The following is a 25,466-nucleotide window of genomic DNA, read 5'->3' on the forward strand; positions in this document are numbered from 1 at the left end:
GCAGGGCAGACTCCCAAGCATCCTTAGCCAGTGCTGCCCCTTCCTGGCTTCCCTGCTCTGAGCGCTCTCAGTGCTGCTGGTGGGACCCGCGCTGCTCTGGGTCAGGCCCCGCACAGAGCGGTCTGCCCCGCGTCTCTCTCTCCCTAGGGAAGGCGGGGAGCGGAGCCGCGGGCCCCTGGGGCATGGGCAGCACTTTGAGTGCCCCGAGCATCGCGCCGGGCAGCGGGGGAGCGGCTGTAAATGGCCCCCGCCCGACCTGGCGCCCGGCTCGGCAGCCGGTGGCGGGACGCGGCGCTGTCAAGGTGTTCCTGCCGAGCAGGAGGAGGTCTCCGCAGGACCGGGACCCCACCGCTCAGCATTTGGTCCAGGAATCGCGAGTCCGCTCCACGCCCTCCCTAGGGCAGCCTGACAGCGTGCGAGGGACGAGCCCCGCTGCCCGCCCGGCAGCGCTGCGGCGGCGGCGGCTGGGAGCAGCCCCGAGCCGGGCTGCGGCGGGAGGGCACGGCCGGGCTCCGTGGGGCCGGGAGACCCGCGGGGCAGCGACACCGGGCCCGCCGACGGGCGGGCGGGCGGGGGACGCGTCCCGGGGAGGGCGTGCTCCCGGCGGAGGATGTGGGCGGGGGGGCGGAGGGGTGCGCGGCGAGGGGTGGAGAAGTTATAAATCAGCGAGGCTGCGGCTGGCGGGTATCTGATGCCCGCGGGAGGTGAGGCTGGCAGGGCGGCCCGCAGCGCACACTCCGTTTCCGCAGGTCGGGCCGGGCCGGGCCGGGGCGGGCGGGTAGGACTCGGGGGCTGCTGGATGCGGATTCCGCGCCTCGCTTTGCCGTTGTCTCTTCCACCGCGGGAAGCGCCCAGGACCGAGGAGAGCCCGTCGGAGCCCAGCCGGTGCCTCTGCCCCTGCCTCGCCGCCGTCGGCAGGGAAAAAGCCCTGCGTTCCCGCAGGCAGGACCATGCCCCGCCAGCTGCTCTCAGGGACCGTGCTGCTGGGAGCCGCCCTCCTGCTCGCAGGTAAGGGACCGCTGGTGCGCGCTGCCCCGGTCCGTCCCCGTTCTGCGCCGAGCTCTCCGCGACGGGTCCCCAGGGATGTGCCTCGTCGGCTGCGCCCTCCGCGCCCCTGACCGCTTCCACGGCATCCCGCTTGTCGGCTGGAGCCGGCGGGCACCTGCCTCCCCTTCGCCCCTTTCCTCTGGGCAGGGCCGGGGGAGCGATCCCTGCTTTCCAGGGAGCGGAGAAACACCGCAACCCCGAGCTGTCGTTGTGCCCCGGGAGCAGGTCCCGGAGGGTCCGGCGGCGCGGAGCCGTGGTGCCTCTCCTGCTCCAGGGAGGCAGTGGTGGCGTGGAGGCCAGCCTCTCCCGGGCACGGGGCACCGCCGTACATCATCGGGAGTTGTCCCAAGCGGTGCATCACGGAACGAGAGCATGCCTTGGCTGCAGGGCACGCTTCTTTTCTCCGCACTTTGTTTTCATGTGTCCCAGCTCTGGCCGTGAAGCGGCAAAGGTGTACCTTTTCTTTGCAAAAATCGAGGTTCTGCTCCTCCCGCCCGCGCAGGTCGGCGGAGCCCCGGTGGCGCTCCGTGGGGGGCTGGCTGCCGGGGCTTACTGGAGAGCGGGATGGAGCTGCTCTCCGGTGCCTACATCCCGCAATGATGGGGATGGAACACTACAGATTTGATGCTCTTAACCGAGTTTTATTCTGCTTCGAGCCAAGCGCCAGTCCGCGTGGGCCGGAGCGCCGCGGCGGGCAGCGCGTCCCAGCGCTGTGTGGCCGGTCACCTGAGAGCGGGGTGCGAGGTGGCCGGGCACAGGCGGCTCCCGAGTGTGCCCCCGGGCACATCCCTGTCCCGGGGATGCCCCGCTCCCGCGGGGACGGCTCTCGGCACAAGGGGCCGTCGGGGAGCGAGAGCAAACCCCGCGTGGGGAAGCGAAAGGCCGAGCTCCCCGCGGGACAGCCGTCGAGGCCGGCGCTGCTGCGGGCAGCGGAGCGCCCGCCCGGCCGCGCTGCCCCGGGCCAGTGGCCGGGGCTCGGTCTGCTGCGCGCCGCTGAGCCCACGGGAGCGCTCCCGCTGCCTCAGGCTCCGCCGAGACGTTTTCCTGCTCGGGAAGTGCTGATTCATCAGCTTTGATACAGATACATAGGTATTCTTCTACATTTTTTTCCTCTTTCCTTTCCCCAGGAAAGTGCTAATTTCCCCACATTATTTGTCTCTGCCTAGGAGGTTCTTATGCCCAAGATGAAATAGGCACAGGCATGGGACACCCACCCTGGATACAGGAAATGTGGATTCAGATCCTTGCCAGGCTTCCTTCACAGCTTGAGTCTGAACTTCGGCGTCCTGCTCCTACACGGGCTCCTGCAGTGACCAGCTCCGCTAGGGGACTGGCTTCCTCTTTCCTGCCGGAAAGGTTTTCCATTGTGCAGATCGTGGCGAGCCCACTGCCCAGGGAGAGGGTGGACTCTGTGAGCCAGGGGCTGTGAGAAAGACCCTGGTTCACCTTCCTGTTCCTGTGCGCCCTAGACCAATCCCAGTGGGAAAAGCTTGGCTTGCTTAGGGGACAACCTGGAGCTATGGGTACTGGGGACAAACATCCCGATGGCCGGCTCAGGTGCTGTAGGTGTTGGAAGGTTTCTTCTCTAGTTTGGCTGGGTGCCCTTACAACCATTTTTCTGGAAATTCATATCCTCCCCATGTGCAAGAGATTGTGCTCAAATCAGAAATTAAATGTTTTCACCTCATTGGTTTTCTTGGGTTTTTGTTTGTTTTCTAGAGTAGCATTCTTGCTCTGCTTTGTTTGGACGTCTCAAATAGGTTGATCATGCTTCTTGTGGGCCACTGGCAGAACTCTCCACAGTTGCGTTTGCATGGAGAGTTTGAAAGTTATTGTTGAAGGGGTGGGATGTTTTGTACCATACATCTCTCTGTGGTTTTCCTCCCATTTTACCCTCCTTCATTGCTTATTTACCTGCATTTCTTACTCAGGCTGCCCAGCACTTTCCATTTCCAGTGCTCTTGATGAAATTAAATTAATCACTGGTGGCCTCTTGTAACTCAGCCTCTGCAGGTGCCTGCTGAGCTTCCATTTACTGTCAGGTTCTAGGGGAGATTCTCAGAAATAGCCAGTGGTTCAGAAAGAACCTAAAAAGACCTCCACAAGGAGGAGACAGAAGGAGGTCTTTCAGCCCATGTAAGTCTACTTAATAATTTAAAATTCCCCAAAGCAACCTGCAGCCTACAAGCTTTGAGAGTACCCATTTGAAAAATGAGATTAAGGAAATTAAATTCATTTGACATGTGAGTGTTGGGCACTTCAGCTCTCTTGTGCACACACATATTTTGGTTAACTTGGGAAAGAACAGTACTTTTTTCTGGGTTTTGCATTATATCTTATAATATATATATATCTGGGTTTTCTTTATATCTTATAATTATTTATTCCCAAATTGCATTGCATATGCTTGCTAATGACCACACATAAGGGTCAACATGAATATGTGGTATTAAGTTCAATCTCCCAGTTCTCAACTTTATTACTATAATTATAATTATTACTATAGTATTGCTATAATTTTTACCACCTGCATTTGGGATTGTGAAGGACTGTGTTTAAACCCTGAAAACATCAGACTCTGCAACCTGGATCAGGGCTTATGAGCCATGTTTCTAGAAACATAAACTGATGGTTTAGCCGTATTTCTGGCTTTCCATGCAGAAGTGGAACCTCACAATTTGCAGTTAGAAGGTGGCAGACTCTATTACAGTCTTATCTGCGAACAGCACTATATGATCTCAGTTACATGAGTTATATGATTTCAGCCACAACTAGAACATCAAAATCCCCGGTGGACTTTTCAACTTCATGGCCAGCTGGAAAAAATGAAGGAAGAAATTCCAGGTCAAATCTAATCAATGCTAAGGTTAATTTCTTGCACTAACTAACGTGACTCCTCTGGAAGTGCTGTTCAGGTGGAAGTTCATATATTAAGGTTTCAATTTGATTTGAGTACTTGCTGAAGCAATGACACAGACGGAATGATCCAATTTGGGATAAGGGCTGGGGTTATTAACAACGTTGAGAAAAACTGGCTTTCCCACTTCTTCTGGACCTTTATAGAAACAGAGCTCCCTAAAAAATTCCAAACTGTATTCTCATAAGGAAGAGTTAGGAACTGCTATATTACAGAGATTTAAATAAATGTATGGCATGTATGGGGTTAAAGCATCAAACTTTCTGACATAGTTAAAGAAAATTACTTACACAGCTAGCTGATGTTTTACCAGACAGGTGTTTTGCCCATGTGCTCCAAGCAAAGCTAGATTTCATTACCTTATAGCTGGTGTAAATCTGGAGCAACTCCTTTGGGCTGGGCTAACATCTTCTAGATTTATACTGTGTGTTGGATGAACTTGGACTTGCCCTGTGCAGTAGTAAAGATCTTCATATCCAGAAGCACCCAGTATATTTAAAGCCCTAAAATTTTGCTTTTGAGGAGATTTGAGAGGTTTTTTGTGGTCTTGGGTGTTGTTTTTTTTTTGCATCCAAACAATAACAAACAAACTGTCTATTTTTTGTCAGATGCTTCAGAGACTGAAACCAGTAGCCTTCTACACTGTGTGGGTGTATAGGACAAAAGGAAATTGTCCAGATTTGCAGGGTGGTTGATAAGTTCCTACACTTTAATGTGGTTTGGGGACTTCCAGCACACTGTTTATCAGCTCGCTAGTTTTCATGTCCGACTGAGATTGGGGAAGGAAGAAGCTTGGCAGAAGCAGATGAGGGTTAGGGTTTGGTGTTTCAGGTCTGTGTCCAGAGGGGCTGTGGTGGGACTTCAGCAGCATAATTGTTCCTTTGAATCCCCCAGAGTCAGGGTTTGGGACCTCCTGCTGCAGGCCCAGAGGGAATGGAAAGCAAGACTCCTGCAAGAGTAGGTTTTGCATGAAATACCCAATCACAGTCACCTCTTCTCTTGGAGACAAGTCTCTCCTGTTGGTGTGAAACCTTCAAGAAGAACACTGCTCCCTCAAAAGACATGCTTTGTCTTGAGATCTCATCCCTGCCCCCAGTAGTCTCTTTTTTTCCCCCTTTACCAATATTTGTGAGGATGTGGAGAAACATATTTGTGTATGAATTCTACCCACAGACAGAACCAGGCTCTTCTCTCTTTGCTTTTGTGAGGCATCCTCACTGCATGTATTCCTGCAACTGGGAAGCAACCTTTCCCAAGCATTCTTAGCTGGAAATGGTCTGACTTCTTGATGCATCATGGGGAACTGCTTATCCTAAAATTGGTCCAGTGATTGTCAAGGAGGTGTCCACACAGTTTTCTCTTACTGAGATGCAGAAGTTGTTTCATTCTCCTATGTCTGGAGATCAGTACTGCATAAATCCTGATCCTTAAAAGAAAGAACTATGGTGCAAGCAGGAGCTGGAAAATTGAAAATGCAGTCATTAGTGCTCTCTCCAAAACCAGGCATGGCATAATATCTTGCCTTTGTGACCAGCAGAATGAACTCATGATGGACTTGAGCAAAGTGCTAACAGATTGAGTGACCAACAGTGAGGGCTAAGAGATTTGAAACTATAGATTTCAGAGGTACTTTTTTCTGAAACTGAAGTCTTAAGCCATTGAGATGTATGGGGAAATTTGTACAGGGAATGTGGATGACTGTTTCTTCTGCATTAAGTCATGTTTGCATCTGGGCTGTTTTTTGTGTGGCACAGTGAATGGAGATGTACCAGACTAAAGATGAAGAGGAGGACAATTTAGCTTGATGTGGTGCATCAGTGTATTCAACACCATTATAGATGTTTGTACAATAGTTAATAGATTAATTAATCATCTTTCTCAGATTTTGGTTTGTCTTGTGTTAATGCTGAAGTAAAAGGTTCATGTTCATGGTGAGCTGGTTTTACTCTCTCTGTTGTTTCCCCCTCAAAACACAGTTGATTTTTCATGACTGAAATCCATACCCACAATGTTAACTCACCCCTGTGACATATTTAGAGCATAATTCAGTGAGATGTTGTTGACACCAATTTCTCTTGGCACGACTTTTCTGGGTGGTGGGTCTGCTTTTCCAGCAGTCACTGGTATGTGGCACTAAGCACTTGTGCAATGCAACTTCTCTTTAAGTTGTATTCCTTCTTTTGGAGTTATGGCCTTGAAACAAGGTTTTCTTTGCTGTTGGAGCAGCTGAAGGATGGGCAAGGGGCTAGAGGGCAACTGCTTCTAGGATTTCAGTGGGTTGAAGATGCTGTGGCAATGTGGTGCCATTATTCCCACTCCATGGCTGGAAACGGGTGAAGCAGTCAAGGCACAGCGGTCCTTGAGAGCCAGGGACCTGTGAGCAGATGTCCCTGCTCCTCAGATGTTCTCTCAGGAAGCCTGTGCTCTGGGAACAGACCCCCTGCTTAGTGCGTGGGGAGCGAAAAGGGGTGAGTGTGAGGGCATTTCATGAGAGAAATTTCACAATTTCACATAGCTCACTTAAGCGTCCTTCCTGTGGGACTCTTCCTTGACACAGAGTGAAGGAATTCACCCCTTTTGTTCCCATTGTCATCCCTCTATGGAAAAACCTCTCATCAGGATCACCATAGGCTAATGTTAACAGAAGCGTGAGAGTTGCCATCCTGGATCAGACAAGGGCTTTTTTAGCTTCATGTCATGTCTTTAGTGGTGTCCAGCATCTCATCTTCAGGAAAGGTTCACAAAGTCTAAGATAAAATTCTTAATTTTGATGGATTTTTATTTTTTGGTAGTATGATCTAAAATCCAGTAGTATTTCATAGGAAACCATGGGATTGAGGGTCAAGGAAAGTAAAATTTAGTTGTTGTCTATATTTATGCAAGTGGATATTACATAGTGGAAATAAATCACATTAAATTATGTAAGACAGGACTTTTATGTTCTGTTGTGCTGAAAGTGCTTGGGGCACCTTTCTTTGTCTCATGCAGTGCTGCAATTGATAATCATCCTAATCTATTTTATAAGTATGAATTATTATAATTTTCCAATGTAATTGAGCCATAGGCAATCTTTTCCAGAAGATTTCTGCACGTGCGTCTACTTCCTTAGAGGGTGCTTTAGATGTCATTTAACAGCAAAATGGGTTTTGCTCCTAAGCCATTGCAAGGGAACTCCTCTGTGCAGACTGTTCCAGTTCTTCTCACCTCTCTATTTTAAACTGTTGTGCTGCATTATTTACTTGCTCTTGTTTTAAAGCCAGGAGCTTTACTTATAGCTCTGCTTTATAGGTTTAAATGAAGTGGATGAAAAGTTGGTTCCTGACTTTTCTTTTTGTCTTGGAGCACTATAGGACAGTTCAGCTGTAACAATGGAAATAATAACCAGCAGCCTTCAGCAAAGTGTAACTCCTTCAACTTTGCTTTACATTTTCTTTTACATAGTTCCTAATTTGTTTCTGTGCTTACAGCTTAGTGACTACTACAGCCCCAGATGAATTTGACAGGCCTGTGTTGCTGGCTGAGCAGGTAGATTACTGGCAGGTAGGCAGTTTGCCTGTCTTTATGAAAGTCTTTCCAATTCAGTCCTATTACATTGCTTCATTTGTTCTGGCAGCTAGTCTGTTACAAATTTTAAGCATCCAACTGCTAAAGAAATTTAGTTTGGCCAAGAAAATATACACCTTTACTCTAAATGCCTAGGATTTCTAAATTGTTTTTGTGTCAAATTTAGTGTACTTGCTTTCTCTTTATACCACATCGATACTTTTCTACTCACTTATTAATGGGATAAACTTTCCTGGAGAATATTGAACAGGTCATTATGTGCTAGGATCTGTCATGGTGGAATGTGGTTGCTGACACATGTCAGTAGGTAGATCTGGTGACTCACAGGCATGGTCTGGATGGGGCTCTCTACACAGTGGGAGCAGCACAGGCTGAATCGTGTGGGGAGGCACGAAACTCACTCCTGGGTGAGTGCCACTAGCTGATCACATGGAGTCCCTTTGGCTGGGCACATGACAGAGTCACACCCACTTCTCTGAAAGGCCTGAGCAGGATCTCCATGCAGGGGCCGGCTGATCACATGGAGTCCCTTTGCTGGGCACATGACGGAGTCACACCCATTTCTCTGAAAGGCCTGAGCAGGATCTCCATGCAGGGGCCAGGACAGGAGGTATGAGAGCCACATGGATTTGTGCTGAATGTGGCTGTGAAAGTGTTGCTAGCTCTGGTGTTACCAACCTCAGATGACCTGTTTTGTTTTTAAGATGGGCCTTTACTCCGTTGGAGTGAAGAGCAGACTAAGGTGGGCACAACTGTATTTCTCTTCTCAACACATATCACATATATGTGCGTCTTTTGCCTTCCTGGTGTGGTGTACCAAAGTGGTCCCACAAAGTTTCATAATGGAGGTGTCAGACTGCATTTGGATATCCATTTTCAATTCCATGTGCTCAATGAGAAAAAACCAGCCATAACTACAAATTTTTCTATTTCATCTCTGTAAATATGTCCTCCTTATATAGCTGATGAAATCAGCACTTTCATCAGGCTAGATATTGGCCAGGATGCTCATTTCAGATCCTATATTTCTAGAGATATTAAAACTTGATGGATACAATTATTTTTCTCTCAGATCTTTGGCTGTTAAATACTGAAATTTACTTTTCATTGGCATTATATCAAGTGGCTATACTCATGCATTGAAGTTACCTACTGAGTGTAGGGCAAACAAGGCACAAACTTCTGATGAGTTGGTGAAGCAAGTGCCTTCAAGTGGGTCTTGTGGGCCACAAAACATGGAACTGCATGGCCTTGGTTGCCCAGGTATGATGGGAAATGTCAATAATTTTAATTGGTAGTAACTGGAATGAGATTTATTTCAAATAACGGGCTGAGGTTTCAGTTTGTTTAATTTCTACTTCTAAATTTTTAAGTGAACAACCCCTCCCTGCTCTTTATTAGAAAGACTTCACCACAAGCTTCTATAAAACCAACCTGACCTAACTAGGGCAAGCGCTGGCAAAATGTTTGGCAGATATTGGGTAAACATCTATTTGTTTACTTTTGCAGCTATTGGCCATATTGGCATAACAGTGTGTACTGCTCACAAGTGTTAACTAACTATTGTCAGAACTATTGCATTATTTTTAGCAACTGGGTGTTTTGCTTTGTCTCCATAACATTTAATCTCACATCAGTGTGTATAGTCATCTAGGAACAGCAAATGCATAGAGAATAAATTAATTATAACTAAGGAAGGGACAGACTTGTTCAAATACCTTTCTATGCCTGTGAAGGCCTCTTTTGGGCAGTTGCACATCCATTTTCCCTACTGACTGATTTTAGTTCCACAGCATGGAGTCATGGTCAAGGTTTTTAGTCTGCCCAGAACTCATTTAATCTACTGTTACCAACCTTATGCTATTCAGACTCTACTATGGTGTGTATCATAAAGCAGCCCAGCTTTGCCATCCACTAACTTTTTTTTTTTGTCAGCTGTTATGTCCTAATAGTACTTTAAATTCTTACATTATAATTGGGATTGATCAAACATAAGCATTTGATCCAGAAATCACTTGGCATGTGTTGCAAAACATCAGACTAGATGAATGGAGTGTCTCTTTTGGACCTGAAAGGGATGAACCAATGAGCTGGGAATTTTTGTGCCTCTATGTGCACTTAGGAAGTAAACAGCATTCAATAGTTTTCTTGGTCTTGAATGCAAAAGAAAGGAAAGTTTCAGTCACCACAGGGATATGTGCAGGAGATGGCTCTGTTAAGGAGTGATACAGCTTGAGCTGGTGCTTCTACCCTGAGAGGGTTTCTGTCTGCCGGCTATGAACCAGCACACATGGTGCCTCTCCTTGCACAGGAACCAACAGGAGACAAGTACAAAACTACTTCAGAGTCCAGGGACCTGTGTCTATTAACATTTGTAAATCCCAATGGCTCTTAATTGATCTGCAAATTTCTGCTTCAATAGAAATAGTGGTTGCATTTTGCTGCTTCAGATCATGAATTTGCTCATCTGTACCATTGTTAATGTCAGCTTGGGACAAAGTCACAACTCCTTGCTCTCTCATAGTTAAGCTGCCCTAGTTTCTCTTCTGCAGGCTTCAGGTGTGAAGTTTGGATTTACTTCAGAGAAATGCTGTGAAATTAGATGACTGTGAGGCTTCCTTTAGAATGTGGATTAGATGGCATGTGAAAGACCTGGAAATACCACTTTGAGCCTCAGGGTGGCTCATGGTTTGGCACTGTAGGTCTTTCCTGGGGACTGTTTCTAAGTACAGGCAATGGAGAGGGTGCTTTTACCCCTAGGAGCAGGAAACCAGGCTGTGCCTTCTTTGCCTGTACCTGATCATCAGAAACCCAGTGACAGATGAGATGGGGGCTAGTGATGGTGTGGGGATAGAACAGTGTCTCCTTCCAGCAGCAGTTCTTCCCAGCCAGCAGCACTCACAGAAGCAGAAAGCTTCATTATCCAGGGTGCTCCCTTCCCCCTCTAGTCCTGCAGCAGGACCAGGCCAGACAGTTACACATAGAACAGGAAAACAAATTTTTCTATTCTGTTCACCAAATAAGTTTTAAGACAACTCTCCCTAAAAGTTCTCCTGCCTTTATAAATGCAAGTATTAATGCTGAAGAGAGACTCAGTGTTGATTAAACTAGAAGCACCTGTTGGTCTAGACTTCTTCATATAGTCAGATGTAAATTGAAACTTTAAGTGGCTCTTAAGAGTTGACCATGAGTTTTTCTTCTCTGTATATACCTTTTCTTCTTTAATAGAGTGAATTGGTGTAATGTTCTAATTGCAATTATTATGGGAAGGTACAACCGAAAAAAAAGTTATGTTTACTTACAGAATGTATTGAAGAACCTTTTAAAGAAATGGTAAATACAATATCTTGTCAAGAATAGCTCTGAAATAAAGAAAACTACTGATATCCCAGATTTCCTTACAGAATGGAGTAAAGCCATATACTCCATTTGAGGTTAGCTAGTGGCCATGGTTAAGGTGCTGCTGCAAGGCAGAGTCAGATCATTTTCACTGGAGACACACTGAAGGTCAACCCACTGGGTACTGTCATGCTCCTTTACATTTTGTCTGGATTCTGCAACTGCTTATTAGTTGTACATATGTGGGCATTCCCATTCCCTTCAGTGGAATGACTCATAGGGAAGTGCTCAGAAGCAAAAGTAAGTCCTGGGCTGTATCTGAACTGAATGACTCATGTTTTAAGCATCACAGAGAGGTGGAGACCCTGTTAAGAAAGAGCCTGCCCTCTCTTTCCAGTGCAGGAGTGTCCTCTACAAAGTACGTTTTTGCTGAATGTTTGAATCAGGAGGAAATCATATTTGATGGTAAAACCCTCAAAGGCTCAGTTATGTTTCACAAGGGGTGAAACGCGTGCAAATCCAACAGTGACTGAAACAATTACTTCATGATGGATAACTTTATTGCCCACAGATGGCACTTTAAACCCAGAAGGTCAGATTCTTTGTACACACTGAAGTTGGAAAGATAAACTGATCATTCTCCTTAACGTCTCATTGTGCAGGTGAAAAAAAGATTAGTCAACATGTTGAGGATAACAGGAGTGGCTGGAAGACAGTCACAGCCCTATATTATGGAAAAGATATTAGAAAGCTGTCAAACCTTTTAACTTCAAGGAAATGTATAACTTCTAATATTGTGATTTTTAAACTTAGTCTTAAAGCTAGCTTTTGGATCTCCTTTCTTTAGTCAAAGGCAGCAGAAATTCTCTGTGTATGAAAAATAATTTACAAATAGAAACTGAGAAAATCAGAATTGGAATAATAACCCAGATCATGGTCCCAGTTTTAAATTCAGCCAGTCTATCATTTTTAAGAGAATCCATGATTTAGTAGAAATCAGCAAAAGGCTCATCATGCATGCATGGTTGCTCATTTGTCTATAGAACTGGACACATATAATTGGAAAAATACATGCATGTTAATTTATTTTATGCTTTTTTTTTTTTTTTTTTTTGGTCTATAGAACTGGACACATATAATTGGAAAAATACATGCATGTTCATTTATTTTATCTTTTTTCCATGACTTGTGATCAGAGGGGTTTTTGGTTATCAGATAATTCATATTTTTATTTACTTAATTCAGAAGAGGATCAGAGGGGGTTTTTTTGGTTTTTTTTTTTGTTTTTTTGGTTTGTTTTGTTTGGTTGGTTGGTTGGTTTTTTTTTTATTTTTGTTTTTGTTTTTTTTTTGTGGGGCAGAATTTAATGGAAGAAAATTTTCTTTTTTTTTCCCCTTGAAAATCACAGATTGCTCTCTGCTTTCATAAAAAAAATTTGTCCTCCCCATAGAATGGCTAACTTTTGCAATCTAAATTAATGTTTGCTCATTAATTAAGCAACCCCATTGACTGACTTTCACGTGCATCTAATAAGGCTTCCATAACAAATAAAATGCCTCCAAAAAAACCACCCCTTTCCCCATGGGATGAGATTCCTCAGTTATCAGGATTAATTAGTTCTCTTGTTGTCAGATGAAAAGAAGCTGCACCCCTCAATGTAGGTCAGTGTGAGGGTAGGCTGCTGATGGTCGCTTAGTGACAGGCACAATGATAAGTGAATGTGTCCTGTTGAGCCATGACCCTTCAGAAAAGACAGTGTCAAGTAAAATGCCCACAGAAGGTACATAGAAGGAATAATCTGCTTCTAAATATTGACAGTAGGAATTTCCCTGCTATTCTCCTTCCTTTTTCTTTCCTGGTAAACACGTCAAACCCTATTGCATTTGTACTCTGCATTGGTTTTGAAGAATTTAAAAACGTAAGGAAGCTAATGACCCATGAATAGATAGGATGTCAAATAAAGCTATTTTTCTTTGAGACATAGCATCTTGCTGGTAAAAGCATTGTGTGCCATACTTGTAAAAGCAACAATATTGGCTTGAAATAAGACCTCAGCTTTTGTCAGTGAAAAGCTAAATAAATGAATATGTATCCAGGCTTGTATCTCTTCCCAAATACATTGACATTAAGTCTTGAATGTGAATACGATTAACTACTGGAGTTAAGTGTCTAAAATGTACCTGAAATCAATGATGAAATGCTGGCTTGTGTCAATGGGAGCAGAGTTAGACAAACTCTAAGTGCTCCTTAAGATCCCACACGCAGTATTTATAAATACTGTGCTGTCTTTTAGATATATGTAAAATGTGTAAAAGGACAAAAGCTTGAGTATGTATCCAGTATATTTGGGTTTCTTTTTTGCCTACAAGATGGGATGAAAAGGCAGGTGCTTTTGTTATGTTTTTTCTTTGATTTTAGCAACTCTGAGGCAGATCTGACATACATGCTTCCAGGCTGACTTGTTTCATATGCTTCAAATAAGTTAGATCTTAAGGTTGTCCTGTCTTTGTTTATATCACTGTAAAGTTAGGAAGAGAAAAACCTTGCAACATTTATGATGGTTTCTTGGTCCTCACCTCTGGCAGACTTTGAAAACAGCAGCAGCCCACATTCCCAGGGCTGGTCTCCTGGCCTCAGCATGGCCCAGGCACGGGCATGGTGCTCAGGACTGGCTTTGCTGCTGGGCATGGTGCAGTGCCAGTGCCAAGGAAAGCCAAGCGCTCAGCACCGCAGGCATGGCCAGGAACTGCAGACCCACTCTCCCGTCTTGCTGTCAACACCTGTCACTCACATGGATTTTTTCCACTTTCCCACCAGTTTTACACAGGAAGCAAACCTACATGTTGCTCTCTAGCAACTAGGTTGAGTGTTGCAGCTCTAGCAACTGGGCTTTGATCCCAATGGTTTCCTCTGGCAGACTGTCACTGATGGTTTTTTTTCCTACATATTGAACTGCTTGTAAACACTGTTGCATGCTTTCAGCTTTTCCAGGGCCTCAAATAAGGAGCAGTTCAGGGAAGCTTGAGGTCAACTTTTCCCCGAAGTAAAAACCAAGATTCATAAAGCTGGATATAAACTCTGCCTTCTTGGGAGAGCATCTGACCCTTCAATTCTGGGATGACAAGAGGAATGCAAATGAAATGAGGGAATGTGGGAGTTTCACAAAACCATCAGATTGTTTAGCTAGAGGATGTTGACAAACCCTCTCAACCAGAGTGCCTGGGTTGCTCTCCAAGCAGCTGCCTAGGCTGTTGTAACATCTTATCTCAATTTCTCAGTGATTAGCCTCAGAGGCATTGTTTCAGAATGGTGAATGAGAAGACTCATAGACTGTAAGCATCTATGGGAGACTATCCCATAAAAGCACACTTTGGGGGAACCAGCCCTTCAGAGTGGAGATTCCTAAAAGGCAGGCATGAGAAATGTATGTTTGCAATGCATATCACATAACAATTAATTCTTCAGAGATTTGCTACACCATTTTTCTCCCATCTACCAGCTGCCAGAATATATTAATTTCTTGTTAGAAATATGATTGTCTAGACAAATTGTAGAAGAAGTCTGTGTATATGTACGGTCTCACCATTCAAATCTATGGTGTTTTTTGAGGTGCAGTCCAGAAGACCTCTTTATTCTGAAAAGTTGTTATGTCCTTGCTTGCAGCTTGCTCAAGTGAGCTATAATTTTATTTATGTCTATGTTCAAGTGTACACTTTAAATGTTGCTTTGAATTGGCACAGATGATAGAATATATTGAAAACTACTGGAGCCACATCTGAAGTAAGATATCCAAGGCTAAAAAGAAAGCTCCTGAATTTGGAGCATCCATTGACTTTGATGTGTTTATGCATCCAAATTTTAGTCACCAATCTCAGCAGGAACTGGTGTCCAAAAGTTCCTTCTCTAGTCAACAAAAGAGACAGGCGTTCCTGATGGGTGATACATAGCCCCAAGAAAGGTTCATGTATTTCTAGTATGTTTGGTGCATACAGCTGTTCATACTTGGCTGTGGAAGGGACCTCTTGGAAGGACTTAAAATAGCTAAGCTAAAACTGTACTTGACTGAGTTCTAGAAGAAAAATCTGCATTACCCTTTACTATGAGATGCTGTTTCTCCCATATGTTGACAAGGCAATACTTTCTCTTGGAGTAAAGTGGTTTGGGATAGTTGCTGTTGCTCTCTCTCAACAATGAAATATTTACAAAGTACACTTGAGTCCCAATTAGACTATAACTGGTTTTCAACTTTTAACTGTTTTGAAATATTTTTACATTGTGTTCCCAGCTTCTGGAACATTTTGTTGTCAGTGCAAGAGCAGTGGGATGGATCAAGCACTGCTTCTTCCCTAAGGCATGTTCTTCTGTCAGCTTGCCATGAAAGCTTTTGTGGCCACAGCCTATTATAGGGCAAAGATAAATCATTATGTCATTCCAGCCAGCACCTCCTGACTTGATGAGAGGGAAGATCTCATGCTCTTCTGATTTTCTGACCATGGGGCTTTTTCATGGTCTTCTTAAAAATGCCTCCATATAGACTTCACAAAGCCCACCTGGATGTTTTCAAGTGTCCTCAGCCACCTCATGTTACACTGACACCAAGGCTTTCACCTATTCCAGAATGGTCTGGCCACAACAACATGCTTGCTTTCTCAAATAAGCAGCAAATCTGGTCTGGAAGGTGTCTTGATCTTGTTCTCAAAATTTACTGTGAAGATCTACCTTTTGATGCTACTTGGTTGGCAGGAAGCCCGCAGCTGGTGAGGGACCATAAGTAAGAGTGCCGTGGCCTTCAGTCAGAAAGGGACAATCCTTAATGCATTTCACTCCTTGCACATCAGCTTCAGCTTTGCAGCAAGTTGTTTCAGTGGGATGTCGGTATCTTAGGAGTCAGTACGTGGATTTTGCCATGGGAGTGGCTGAATTTACCCTTCCCATTGAAGGGGCTGCCATGGCTGTGTTTCCTGAGGAAATGCAGCCAGTGGCGCTGGGGCACACTTCCTTGATGTGGATCCATGAGGTCCTCAAGTTTCTTCATTATATGTTCAGTGAAAAATTTGAGAGCAAAGTCATTGACTGATAGCTTTCAATTCTATTTTCTTTCCGGAATAATGCTGCTGGAAGGTTGAGTCCTAAATCAGGGCAACAAGGCTTTGCTCAAAGGAAGAGAGTATGTGTGGTGAGAGAGGCACAGTTTTCTTTTCCTTTCCAGTATAACAGGATAAATATGAGTGGACTGAAAGCAGAATTATTTGACTTTGTTAATGTTTTGGTTTTTTTTCTTTGTTTTTCTAGGATCTAGTTCAGGATCAAAACTAAAGGTTCCTGAGCTGAGTATAAATGGCATACAGCACGTTGTTCAAGCCGGCCAGACTTTAAATCTCACCTGCAGGTAACCAACTGAGTTGGATTATGATAATTTGGCAGGGACTTCATACACCTGACACTTTCTATTTTTTGTAACTGAAATTAGAAAAAAATTAAACCTTGTGTTGTGGGGAAAGGTGGGGAGTGAACTTCAATGGCAATTGTTTAACAGTTCTTTGTTGTTTCTGTTGTTGTTTTTGGAAAACAAGATAAAAGAGAACCCCATAAATAGCCTGATATAATAAAAAAGAAAGCTTGGGAACTGGAGCTATATAATTGCAGCCCAGCATAATTGTTTCTGCTTCCTTATCTGTGTTTGCAGGGGGGAAATGGTTCATTCATGGTCTTTGCCTGAAACTCTTAGCAAGGATAGCAAAAGGCTGAAAGTAATTAAATATGCCTGTGGAAGGAATGGGAAGCAGTCCTGCAGCAGTCTGACCTTGAGCAGAACTCAAGCAAGTGACACTGGAAATTATAGCTGCAAATACCCCACAAGTCCAGCAAAAAAGAAGAAGGAATCTACAATCTATGTATTTATTAACGGTAAGATTAAGTTTTTTTAACACTTCCTGGTGTGCAATATAGCAAGTGGAAAAGTAAGGCAGTTCAGCTGTGGCTGAGTTTTGAGTGACATTTTCAGCCCTGCTAAATATTAATTTGCAATTAATGTATAAAATCTTCTTTATCAGAACCTGCAAATACAAATGGTAATCTTTTATCAGTTAGGAAAAAAATGAAGCAAGAAAAAGACCCAATACAAACATTTGCCTAGAGAAAACAGGAGTCCAGATGGAAGTAGACTACAAGTGAATATGTGAAATAGGTATCAGAAATGGTATCCTATGTGATGGGATGTGATGTGATTTCTAGGCAGCTGAAGGATGTTAAAGCTGTCTGTCCAGATCACTGACTTGCCTCATGCTGCAGAAAATTACTATTTGCATGTGAAGTCATATTCAAAAATGTCCTCTGTAGTCCATGTCACACAGATTGAAAACATCTAGAATAAATGGAATCAAATTAAACACAGAGTCGTGTTTAGCAAACAAGTATTGTGTAATGTATGGGAAGTGCTGGAATTAGGTCAGTTAGACTATAAAAGAAATTTCTTTTTGATCCTGTTTCCTTCCAGGGTGTTAATCAGACATTTCTGAGAAGAGTTGAATTCAATAGACACAACAATAAAAGAACAAATTATTGACTCTTTAGGGATTTAATTAATACTTTAGTTTTTCCTTATTTTTATAGAGTAATATTAATAGATTACTGTAGTATTTCAGGACTCACAGGTTTTGAAAGCCCATGTTACAGAGAACATGCAACTGGAAGTTTTCCAAATTCTGGGTCTGCTGTGTCTAATGAGTTCACATCAGAGTGAATTAGCATTTGTTTTCATTTTGTGATATGAAGAGTCAGACTGGCACTGTGAAAAAGCAGAAGGAAGTAGACCTCTCACTACACTGATAGAAAATAAGATAGCTCTCCCCATTACTGTGTGTTGCTTTATTGAACACTATTGGCTGCTCATGCTGTTCATCATACTTTCCTACATCTGAAATACACGGCAGAGTGTTTTCATCACCCAGCTCTTTTCATATAATTCTCTGTAAATCCAACAACCACGGAAGAATAACCAAAATAGGATATTCATTTAGTGACCAACAGCCTGCAGCCTAGAGAAATGTACAATTTCCTTGGATGCTTTTTGCAAGTTTCCCATCACGGGACCTTCTTGAACTTCCCACCTTGGAGATCATCCCTGTCTGAGAGCTACCCACAATCCTCTCCATTCACCACATGAGAAGGACCTCTCTGCTAAACCAACTTTACCATACAAGGGATGTCTTTGCATACTCTTGGTCTCTTCCCTGTTTGAAGAATTAATTTTTCTGGATCCTAAATTTTTACAAATGAGAGACACAACCAGTCTTCTCTTTACCAATTCCCAACTTGTATGTGGCTTCCCTGCATTTGAAAAGCACCTTCAATCAGATGATTGTAAACCAAGGCTATCTGCAGAATTCCCATGGTGATGGAAGAGAAATGTATCACTGTGGAAATTGTTTTAGGACACTCCCATGCCAACCCCTGTCCTTCCATCCCCCCTAATCATTTAAAGAAGGCTGTCTCGGTGTCTTGGTTTTGTTGGTTTTTCAAGGACATTTAGTCACAATTCTTGATGTCACTGTTGAAGAGATGGCTAGATTTTATAGCTCCTCCTACCTTAATTGCCAAAAATATGTAAAATGTTTAAGGAACAAACCTGTAACAACCTTAGACCTCTCTGGCATGTTAATTTTCTGAATTTAGCAATAATTTTGATTGAAAACCAGTTTCTTAAGATTGAAGTGGTAATTGTGTCCCAGGAAGCACACCTGAAAGTTAGGGAAAACTACAGATAATGAGGGAGGCTGCAAGGTAACTGCTCATTTAATGCCTGTTGGAAGTGTCACTCTGCCCTAAGGTGGAGAAAGGTCTATTAGTCTTGCAAAACTTTACAGTTTCAGGAAGAATTCTTGAGTAAGTTAGAAAGGGTGAGTTTTGGTACTCAGTATTTTGTTTCTTTCTGACAAGTGTGCATTAGAAAAAGTATTTTCTTTCTCTATGCTGTCTCACTATCCCTATGTCTTTTCTACCTGTGTCTTCGTATGAGTCACTGTTGCTGTAAACATGCATGAAATTCAATTATCTAGCTCAAGTGGCGTTGAGATGGGGGTAACAAAATCCTCTGTGAAGACTCTCTTTCCTGAGTTTAGTTTTACTTTGCATTAATTCGTGGGTGTTTAGGAAATAAACATTTGTGAAATTTGGGTCCCTCCTAGTCTTGTATTGTTTCCTGTGACAGGACATTGTGTCAGTCCATTTCCCATATTAGCTCCATGTGGATCACCAAGGTGCTTGTTTCCCATGTCTTAGCATGCTGCAGATGAGAACAAATAGTTGCTATTTACAAACACAAAATCTGAATCAGGAAAGTTGATATTGTTTGTACAGGAAGTCATCACTTACTGTTTTAAAAATGTTCTTCATTTCCGTAATTGGAGTGATACTGAATATGAACTGGATTAAAAAAAAAAAAAAAGCCCAAAGACCAGGCCACAATAAACCCAGTAAGTCCTTTGGTTCTGTGATGAATATAAGCTTCAGCAGAAAATGATCTGGCATAGAAAGAAACAAGACACAAGGCAATGAGAAGGAGACTGCAAGTCCCACAGGCCCCAGGATGACTTGGAGAATTTCTGAAGTCCTGCTTTTAGGGGCCAAGGAGATGCAAGCTGGTGACTTGCCTTGGAGGAGCTAGTCCTGACACCACCCTTCTTTCAGCTGGAGAGGTCACTACTGAGTTGCAGAGGGGAGTGAGTGCACAGAGTGTCTCCACAACTCTTGACCCCACACAGCTCAGGAATTGAGACATTAAGCAAGGGAAATTAATTCTCTTAAGAGTCTTCATCTTTGCCTCAAGAAAACTGATGGCTTGACTTTCCCCACAAGCCATGGGAAAAATCTGAAATGAAGCAAAGCTTCTTTGCCAATTTCTCCACTGTCTCGGACCCAGAACTGTTCAGAGCTTTGTTTTGTGAGGGAAAATACAGCCTAACAGTAAAAAGGAAAGATTTGCAATGAATGCTCACTGCATGCATTGCAGTGAGGCATGGGGAATTTTCTGCTTGAAAAGAGATAATGATGGAATAAACACATTTAAGAAACACCAAATTATCAGCAGGCTGTTCTGAATCCTATGTAAATTTCCCTGGGGAAAGTACTAAGGGCTTTTCTTTCTGTCTGCTTTGTCCCAGTATCTCCAAGGCACTTTTCAATTGCTGGAGCTCATTCACTGTCTTCAAAAATGTGTAGTACTCTTAATTCTCTACTCTCATAATTTCTTGCCTTTGAACAATTGCTCCCATGGTATGACAAAGAAAAAGCTTGTGAGTTCAATTACATTGATATATCAAAGATTTTTTCATTAAGCAAACTGTGAAGTTGAAGTGTTGCTATTTTCTGTGATGGAGACTGCTTTCAGCAAGTAATATACAAGAGTAAAATCTTAATTCTTCTGCAACAGAGAACAGAATTCTTCTCAAAGTTAAGCTATTTGCTCTAGGGCACTAGCACATTTCCTATTCAGTGTTCTTCCTCTCCTTGTATTTTCTCATAATCCTGTGGTGTATGTCTTCTGGTCGCTTACTTTTCCTTGCAGAATGAGATATTTTTTAAAATCAGACCTCTAGGTTGGGTTCGTTGTCTATTCTCTTTCTATATTTAACAGAACTAAAGAAGCTTCTGGTATGTGCTGTTCATCACTGACTTTTCAAGAAATCTGGAGAACAAGCTTAGAATAAATTTCTTGCTTTGAGAAGGTGAGGCAAATCAGAGCTGTGTAATTAAAGGTACAGGTCCTGAGAGGACTTGTGCTCACCAATGCCCAGAATGTCAAACATACCCACTAGTTGTATGTATTTGGTTTGATGTGTGGCTTGGGCTCACCAGTCCAAAATGCAGAGCATTATCATTAGGGAATTGTTCAAAATGTAAGCCTTTGAAATCCCAAAACATCAGGGATTCTGAGCTCATTTTCAAACACTTAAGTTGTATGCTGCAGATTCTGAGTGTCTTAGAACTTCCTGGGCACCTTCCTGGGAGGTCCTCCTGCTGACAGATAGCTGGATCCAGACCCAGAACTGACATGCATTTAAGATTTAGCTTGAATGGATTGACTCCTGTAATCCTAAAGATACTATTGTTGTAGAACATGGAGGGTATCCAAAGAGTTCTGCAAAAGGGTCTCTTTAAATCAGAAGCATCAGAGTCAAAATAATTCAACATGTAAAAAAAGCAGGAAGACAAAACACCCTGAGAGCTAACAGAAAGGGAGATTTTTCTTCTTGTTCCTTTTATTTCTTATTTACAAATAACACACTGATAAAAGAACCTGCTCAGGCCTGGGAAACTCTTCCTCTCCATGCCTTTTTTTGTCTTTGCTTTTGGCACAGTTTTAACATATGAGCAGTATGGTTTTGGCTTACACCGTCGGAGTCAATACTATGATAGCGCTTCTGTTATGAAGAGGAAACTCGTTGGAATTAAACTATGTTGCAGCTGTATCAAGTATGCAGACACATTTTTAGTTTCTAATGAGGTTCCTGTTACAAAACAGAGACCTCTAGGACTTGCTGACGTCAATGGCCTATAATTGCCACGCTTTTGCCGTTGCGTGTGCATGGACTCCATATCACAGGACACCGCGAGTGGAGCATGTGCAGACACCTTGGCAGCATCCAGCGCTCTGCACTGACCCCTCCACGGTCCTGCTCCCCCACCAAGGCTCACAGCTCTTGCTGAAACAAGCACCTTTCCAGGCCCAGCCACCACAATGGAGGGATACATCTGAAGGAACATTCCTAGTATCCATTCGCCTTTCTAGGGATTGCTCGCTGAACGTAGTAACAGCTCTGTCGTGGATTTCCTGGCTAATATGACTATTTTTCCTGAAGATTTTTAACTGTTTTATTTGTGTCATGGTCCTATGTTGACAATAGCATAGTGTAACTAGTCTCAAAGTAAAACAAACCAATCTTGCCTAAAATTGTTATATAATTGTATGAGAAATTCTTTGTGTTGGAGTGTGCTCTAGATATAAATTAATAATCATAGCAGTCCAGGTAAAAGAAATAAAAACAAAAAAGAAGGGGAATACTTTATGTCTCAGGTTTTCTTTCGAGGTTTAGACATACTTTGTATTCGAAGAGTGTTATTTTACAGGTTTACAAGAGGCAAGAGTGGAACATCCTTTCTTCTAGAATAAGACATACAAAATAGGATTGTCTTTCTTTAAGGAAATTAGGCATATGAGCCAGTTCAACAGACACATTTCCTAGAACATGATTCATTTCATGGTAAAGCAGATGTCTAAAACAGGTCAGATGAGTCCCATTGCAAAATTCCCCTTTTCTCACCAGGGACAACACGAATGGTTTGGCTCCTAGCTCAGTGAGAAATGTCTGCTTTGTAGATGTGCAACTGAGGCTGGAATGACTCTTGGTATGCAAGATTCTTTTGGAATTACTTCTGAACAGCCCCAATAATTTATCTGGGATAAATAAAGTTAAGGAGGTTTAATCCCTTCAATGGAAAGGGAATGTGGCAATTGGCCCATGAACTTCAATGAAGTCTGCATGTCTGTTCTTTACTAAAGACTGTGGTCTTTTTCACATGCATGAGGGAAAAGGGTGTTATGTGGATGTGATGAAAATATTTCACCTCTTTTAGCCTGAAAAGAATCTTAAGGATGAGCCAAGTGTAAGCAGGTATTTTGGAAGAACTTCAGAGGATAAGCTTTTAGAGATTTCAAGGAGCTTAGGTTTTCCTGCAGAGACTTTCCTTCTTGCAAATGTATGTGTAAGTCCTCTGACTTACATAGCTCAGATTATTAAAAACAAAACAAACCCAAGAACAGTAGCTGAAGATTGTGGAAAGAAAAACCCTCCCCACTGTTACTGAATTTGGCATTTCAGTGCTGGCTAATTTAGTTGTTTGTGCAAACCCCATAAATAGCCTAGACAGGTTACTGATACCAGACATAATATTGCTTGTGCTAAGTCTCTTATCACGTTTTTATCTGGCTGCCAACCAGCTTAGCAAAAAAGCTGCTATTTATGCTCTTTAACAATATAGCAAATGACCTTCATGCATTTTGTGATTTCATGAGTGCTCTTTGTGGTTTCATGTTGATTGTAACTGAGCGATATTGTAAGGAACACAGTCAACCCAGCATACAGTCATTCATTCTAGGCATAATTTAAAAATACAGTAAACTGATTTTTAAAGTAACCTTTAACATATGTAAATATTCTGGTTATCCAGCTTTCATTTGTCTGACCTCACAGGCAGCTCTGAAGAAAAAAACCCAACAAAATAAACCAACAGCCCAAATCAATAATTCATAAAAACAAGGTCAACCCCTTAGATCTTGCATTCTAAATCCCAGTGAAGCTGAATGTGTAACCTGGATGTGGTCTTCAAGATAGGTCAGTCTGTGATGTTCCTTTCACATCTAGAGCTTTCTGAATGTAGAGTTGAGTGAAGCTGGCTCAAAAGACTGCTGGTGGGAAATTAAGTCATGCCAGATGTGCTGCCAACCAGCTACGTGGGGAAGGCTCATTTACCTCCCCTCAGGAAGAAATTGAGAGGAAATGTAGTGGAGCTAATGGCAGTAGCGGGGGTTGTGATGGAAAGGAAAGAGGAAAAGAAAAGGCAAGGAGAGCTATTGCTTGGGGGACAGAAGAATTCCATGTTGCTGGCAAACCCTGCCAAGGTGGCATAACCTGCTCTGGCGCTGCTGTGTGTTCAGCTTTGCCTGACCCAGGCTGGTAAAGCCTGCACCAGATTCTGATCTTGAGGCACCAAGAGTATCCCGTTAGGGCCTTTACGATGGAAGGAGAATGAAATCAAAGGGAATCAGGAAAAGCCTCCATGCTCATTATGAAAACAAAACTGTGCTAGGAAACATGATGCGTATTTCTTTTAATCAAAAGCAGGAAGGCATTTGGAGCACTCGGGGCCATCGATTGCCCTCTGGCCCATGGCGGAAGTCCCCGGTGATGTCAATGGGAGCTCCGCACGCGAATAGCGGGGGCACGGCGACGCCTTGGCGCACACGGCAGGGAGTGTACCAGGAGAGCCTGTGACCGAGCCTTGGAGCCCACCAAGGGCAACCAGAGTGTTTTGGCTGCTTTCACACAGCACTTTGTTGGCTTCTTCAGGTGTGGACGTGCATTTCCACTGAAGAAGATGAAAGAAAAGCCAAACGTGGTGTTTTATGCTGGTTTCCTGTCCCTGCCTTTGGACAGGCAGGAATCCTGCGAGGTCTGAGCTGCACAACCCCCACTGCCTCGATATTGGCATGAGTCAGTGGTGACACTGTCTGCAGACAGCACCGGCAGTCCCCAGAACAGCTCTTCCTCACACTTACAATGATCTGGAGATTATGGTACAGGAAACCACTTTGCAAAGCTTGCTGGTTTTGGGCAGAAGCTCTTAATTTTGTGACAAAGACAAATGAGTCTTCGGGGAGTAGTAAATTGGTTTGTCTGGTGATGTTAAGGGGCAGGTGACCTCTTCAGGGGCTGCAGCCCCTGAAACAAAAAAGGTTCTTTTCCCTGTGCTACAAACAGGTTCATTCTTGGTCTTTCCTTGAATCGTCCTGCAGAGGAAACGTCAGCCTAACAAGTCCTCAGGGCATTTTTTATTACATATGCATCCTCTATTACTCATAAGTTCCTTTCGCTATCTTAGTGGACGTTTAATACCTACGATTAAATAATACTTTGTGGGTTTCATTTCAGAAAGTTTGCATAACAGTTTCATTAAACCACTTTAGCAAAACTTTTTCTGTATCCTGGAGTGCATTTGAGATCCTCTGCCTTAGGATTCTTACTGGTATAAATTAGAGCAGAATCTGTTTCTCTTCCTGTTTGATGTCTCAAACAAAAATATTATTGCATATAGTAAGAAAAGAGGATCCTAAGGGCAGAACAGTTTGATGACCCTGGGAAGTTCATAACGTACTTTTGAAAGACAAGCAAAAGTAACTTACTTTGAGTGAACATAGGTCAACATGCAGAAGTTTGGGGCCAGAACACTTAAATCAAGTGTTGCAGTTTGAGGTTTTATAAGGGATTGGTTCTTGCTAACTTTACTAATTTCTTATCCAAGAAAGATTTCCATTGTTATTTCTAAGATTTTTGACTGAGTGAAAATAATGGGATTTGCCTGAAAAAACATTAGAGCTGTAGATAAGCACAGAATTAAGATCTTAATGTTCTGCTTTTTTTAGGAGTTAAAAACCAAACCTTATGTGAATTTGGAGGTAGTCTATCTGCAATGTGAGTCAAACTGAAACTTCAGATCTGAACACCTGCAAAGAAGATTTGGAGCCAGAGCCTGTGGCTTAAGCCCCTCTTTGTTAAGTGGTCCAAACAATAGCAGCAGCAATGTTCCCTGTTCCCAGCGCAAGCTATTTATGACAATGCCCTTTGTTAAAGGGATTGTTCAAGGGACGGTAAATTACTCTGCCAAGCTTTAGCTTTGACTCAAGAGGAATTAATGTTTTCCTGGCATTTTCATTTACCTTGTCACATAAAAAAGAGACACATAGGTATTGTGATAGTAGGAAGGAGGAGAAGAATTAACTCTCTCTGGTCTGTATTCTCGGAGATGAACAAATGGCTGGATA

The 25,466-nt window shown here is 43.3% G+C and overlaps 1 protein-coding gene across 1 annotated transcript in view; it reads left to right on the top strand.

The window, feature by feature from the left end:
• The first annotated feature begins 448 nt into the window (after positions 1–448).
• The window catches only part of FLT1 (fms related receptor tyrosine kinase 1), a 109,404-nt gene continuing 84,386 nt past the window's right edge, over positions 449–25,466 (top strand). Inside the window, exons 1-3 of the mRNA XM_039718251.1 lie at positions 449–1,008; positions 16,160–16,256; positions 16,554–16,774. Of these exons, the coding sequence (XP_039574185.1) occupies positions 951–1,008; positions 16,160–16,256; positions 16,554–16,774 (376 nt within the window). The 5' untranslated portion in view covers positions 449–950. The remainder of the gene's footprint in view (positions 1,009–16,159; positions 16,257–16,553; positions 16,775–25,466) is intronic.

Source organism: Passer montanus, unplaced genomic scaffold, assembly GCF_014805655.1.
Source record: "Passer montanus isolate IOZ18808 unplaced genomic scaffold, ASM1480565v1 scaffold4, whole genome shotgun sequence".
In the NCBI taxonomy this organism is placed as follows: domain Eukaryota; kingdom Metazoa; phylum Chordata; class Aves; order Passeriformes; family Passeridae; genus Passer; species Passer montanus.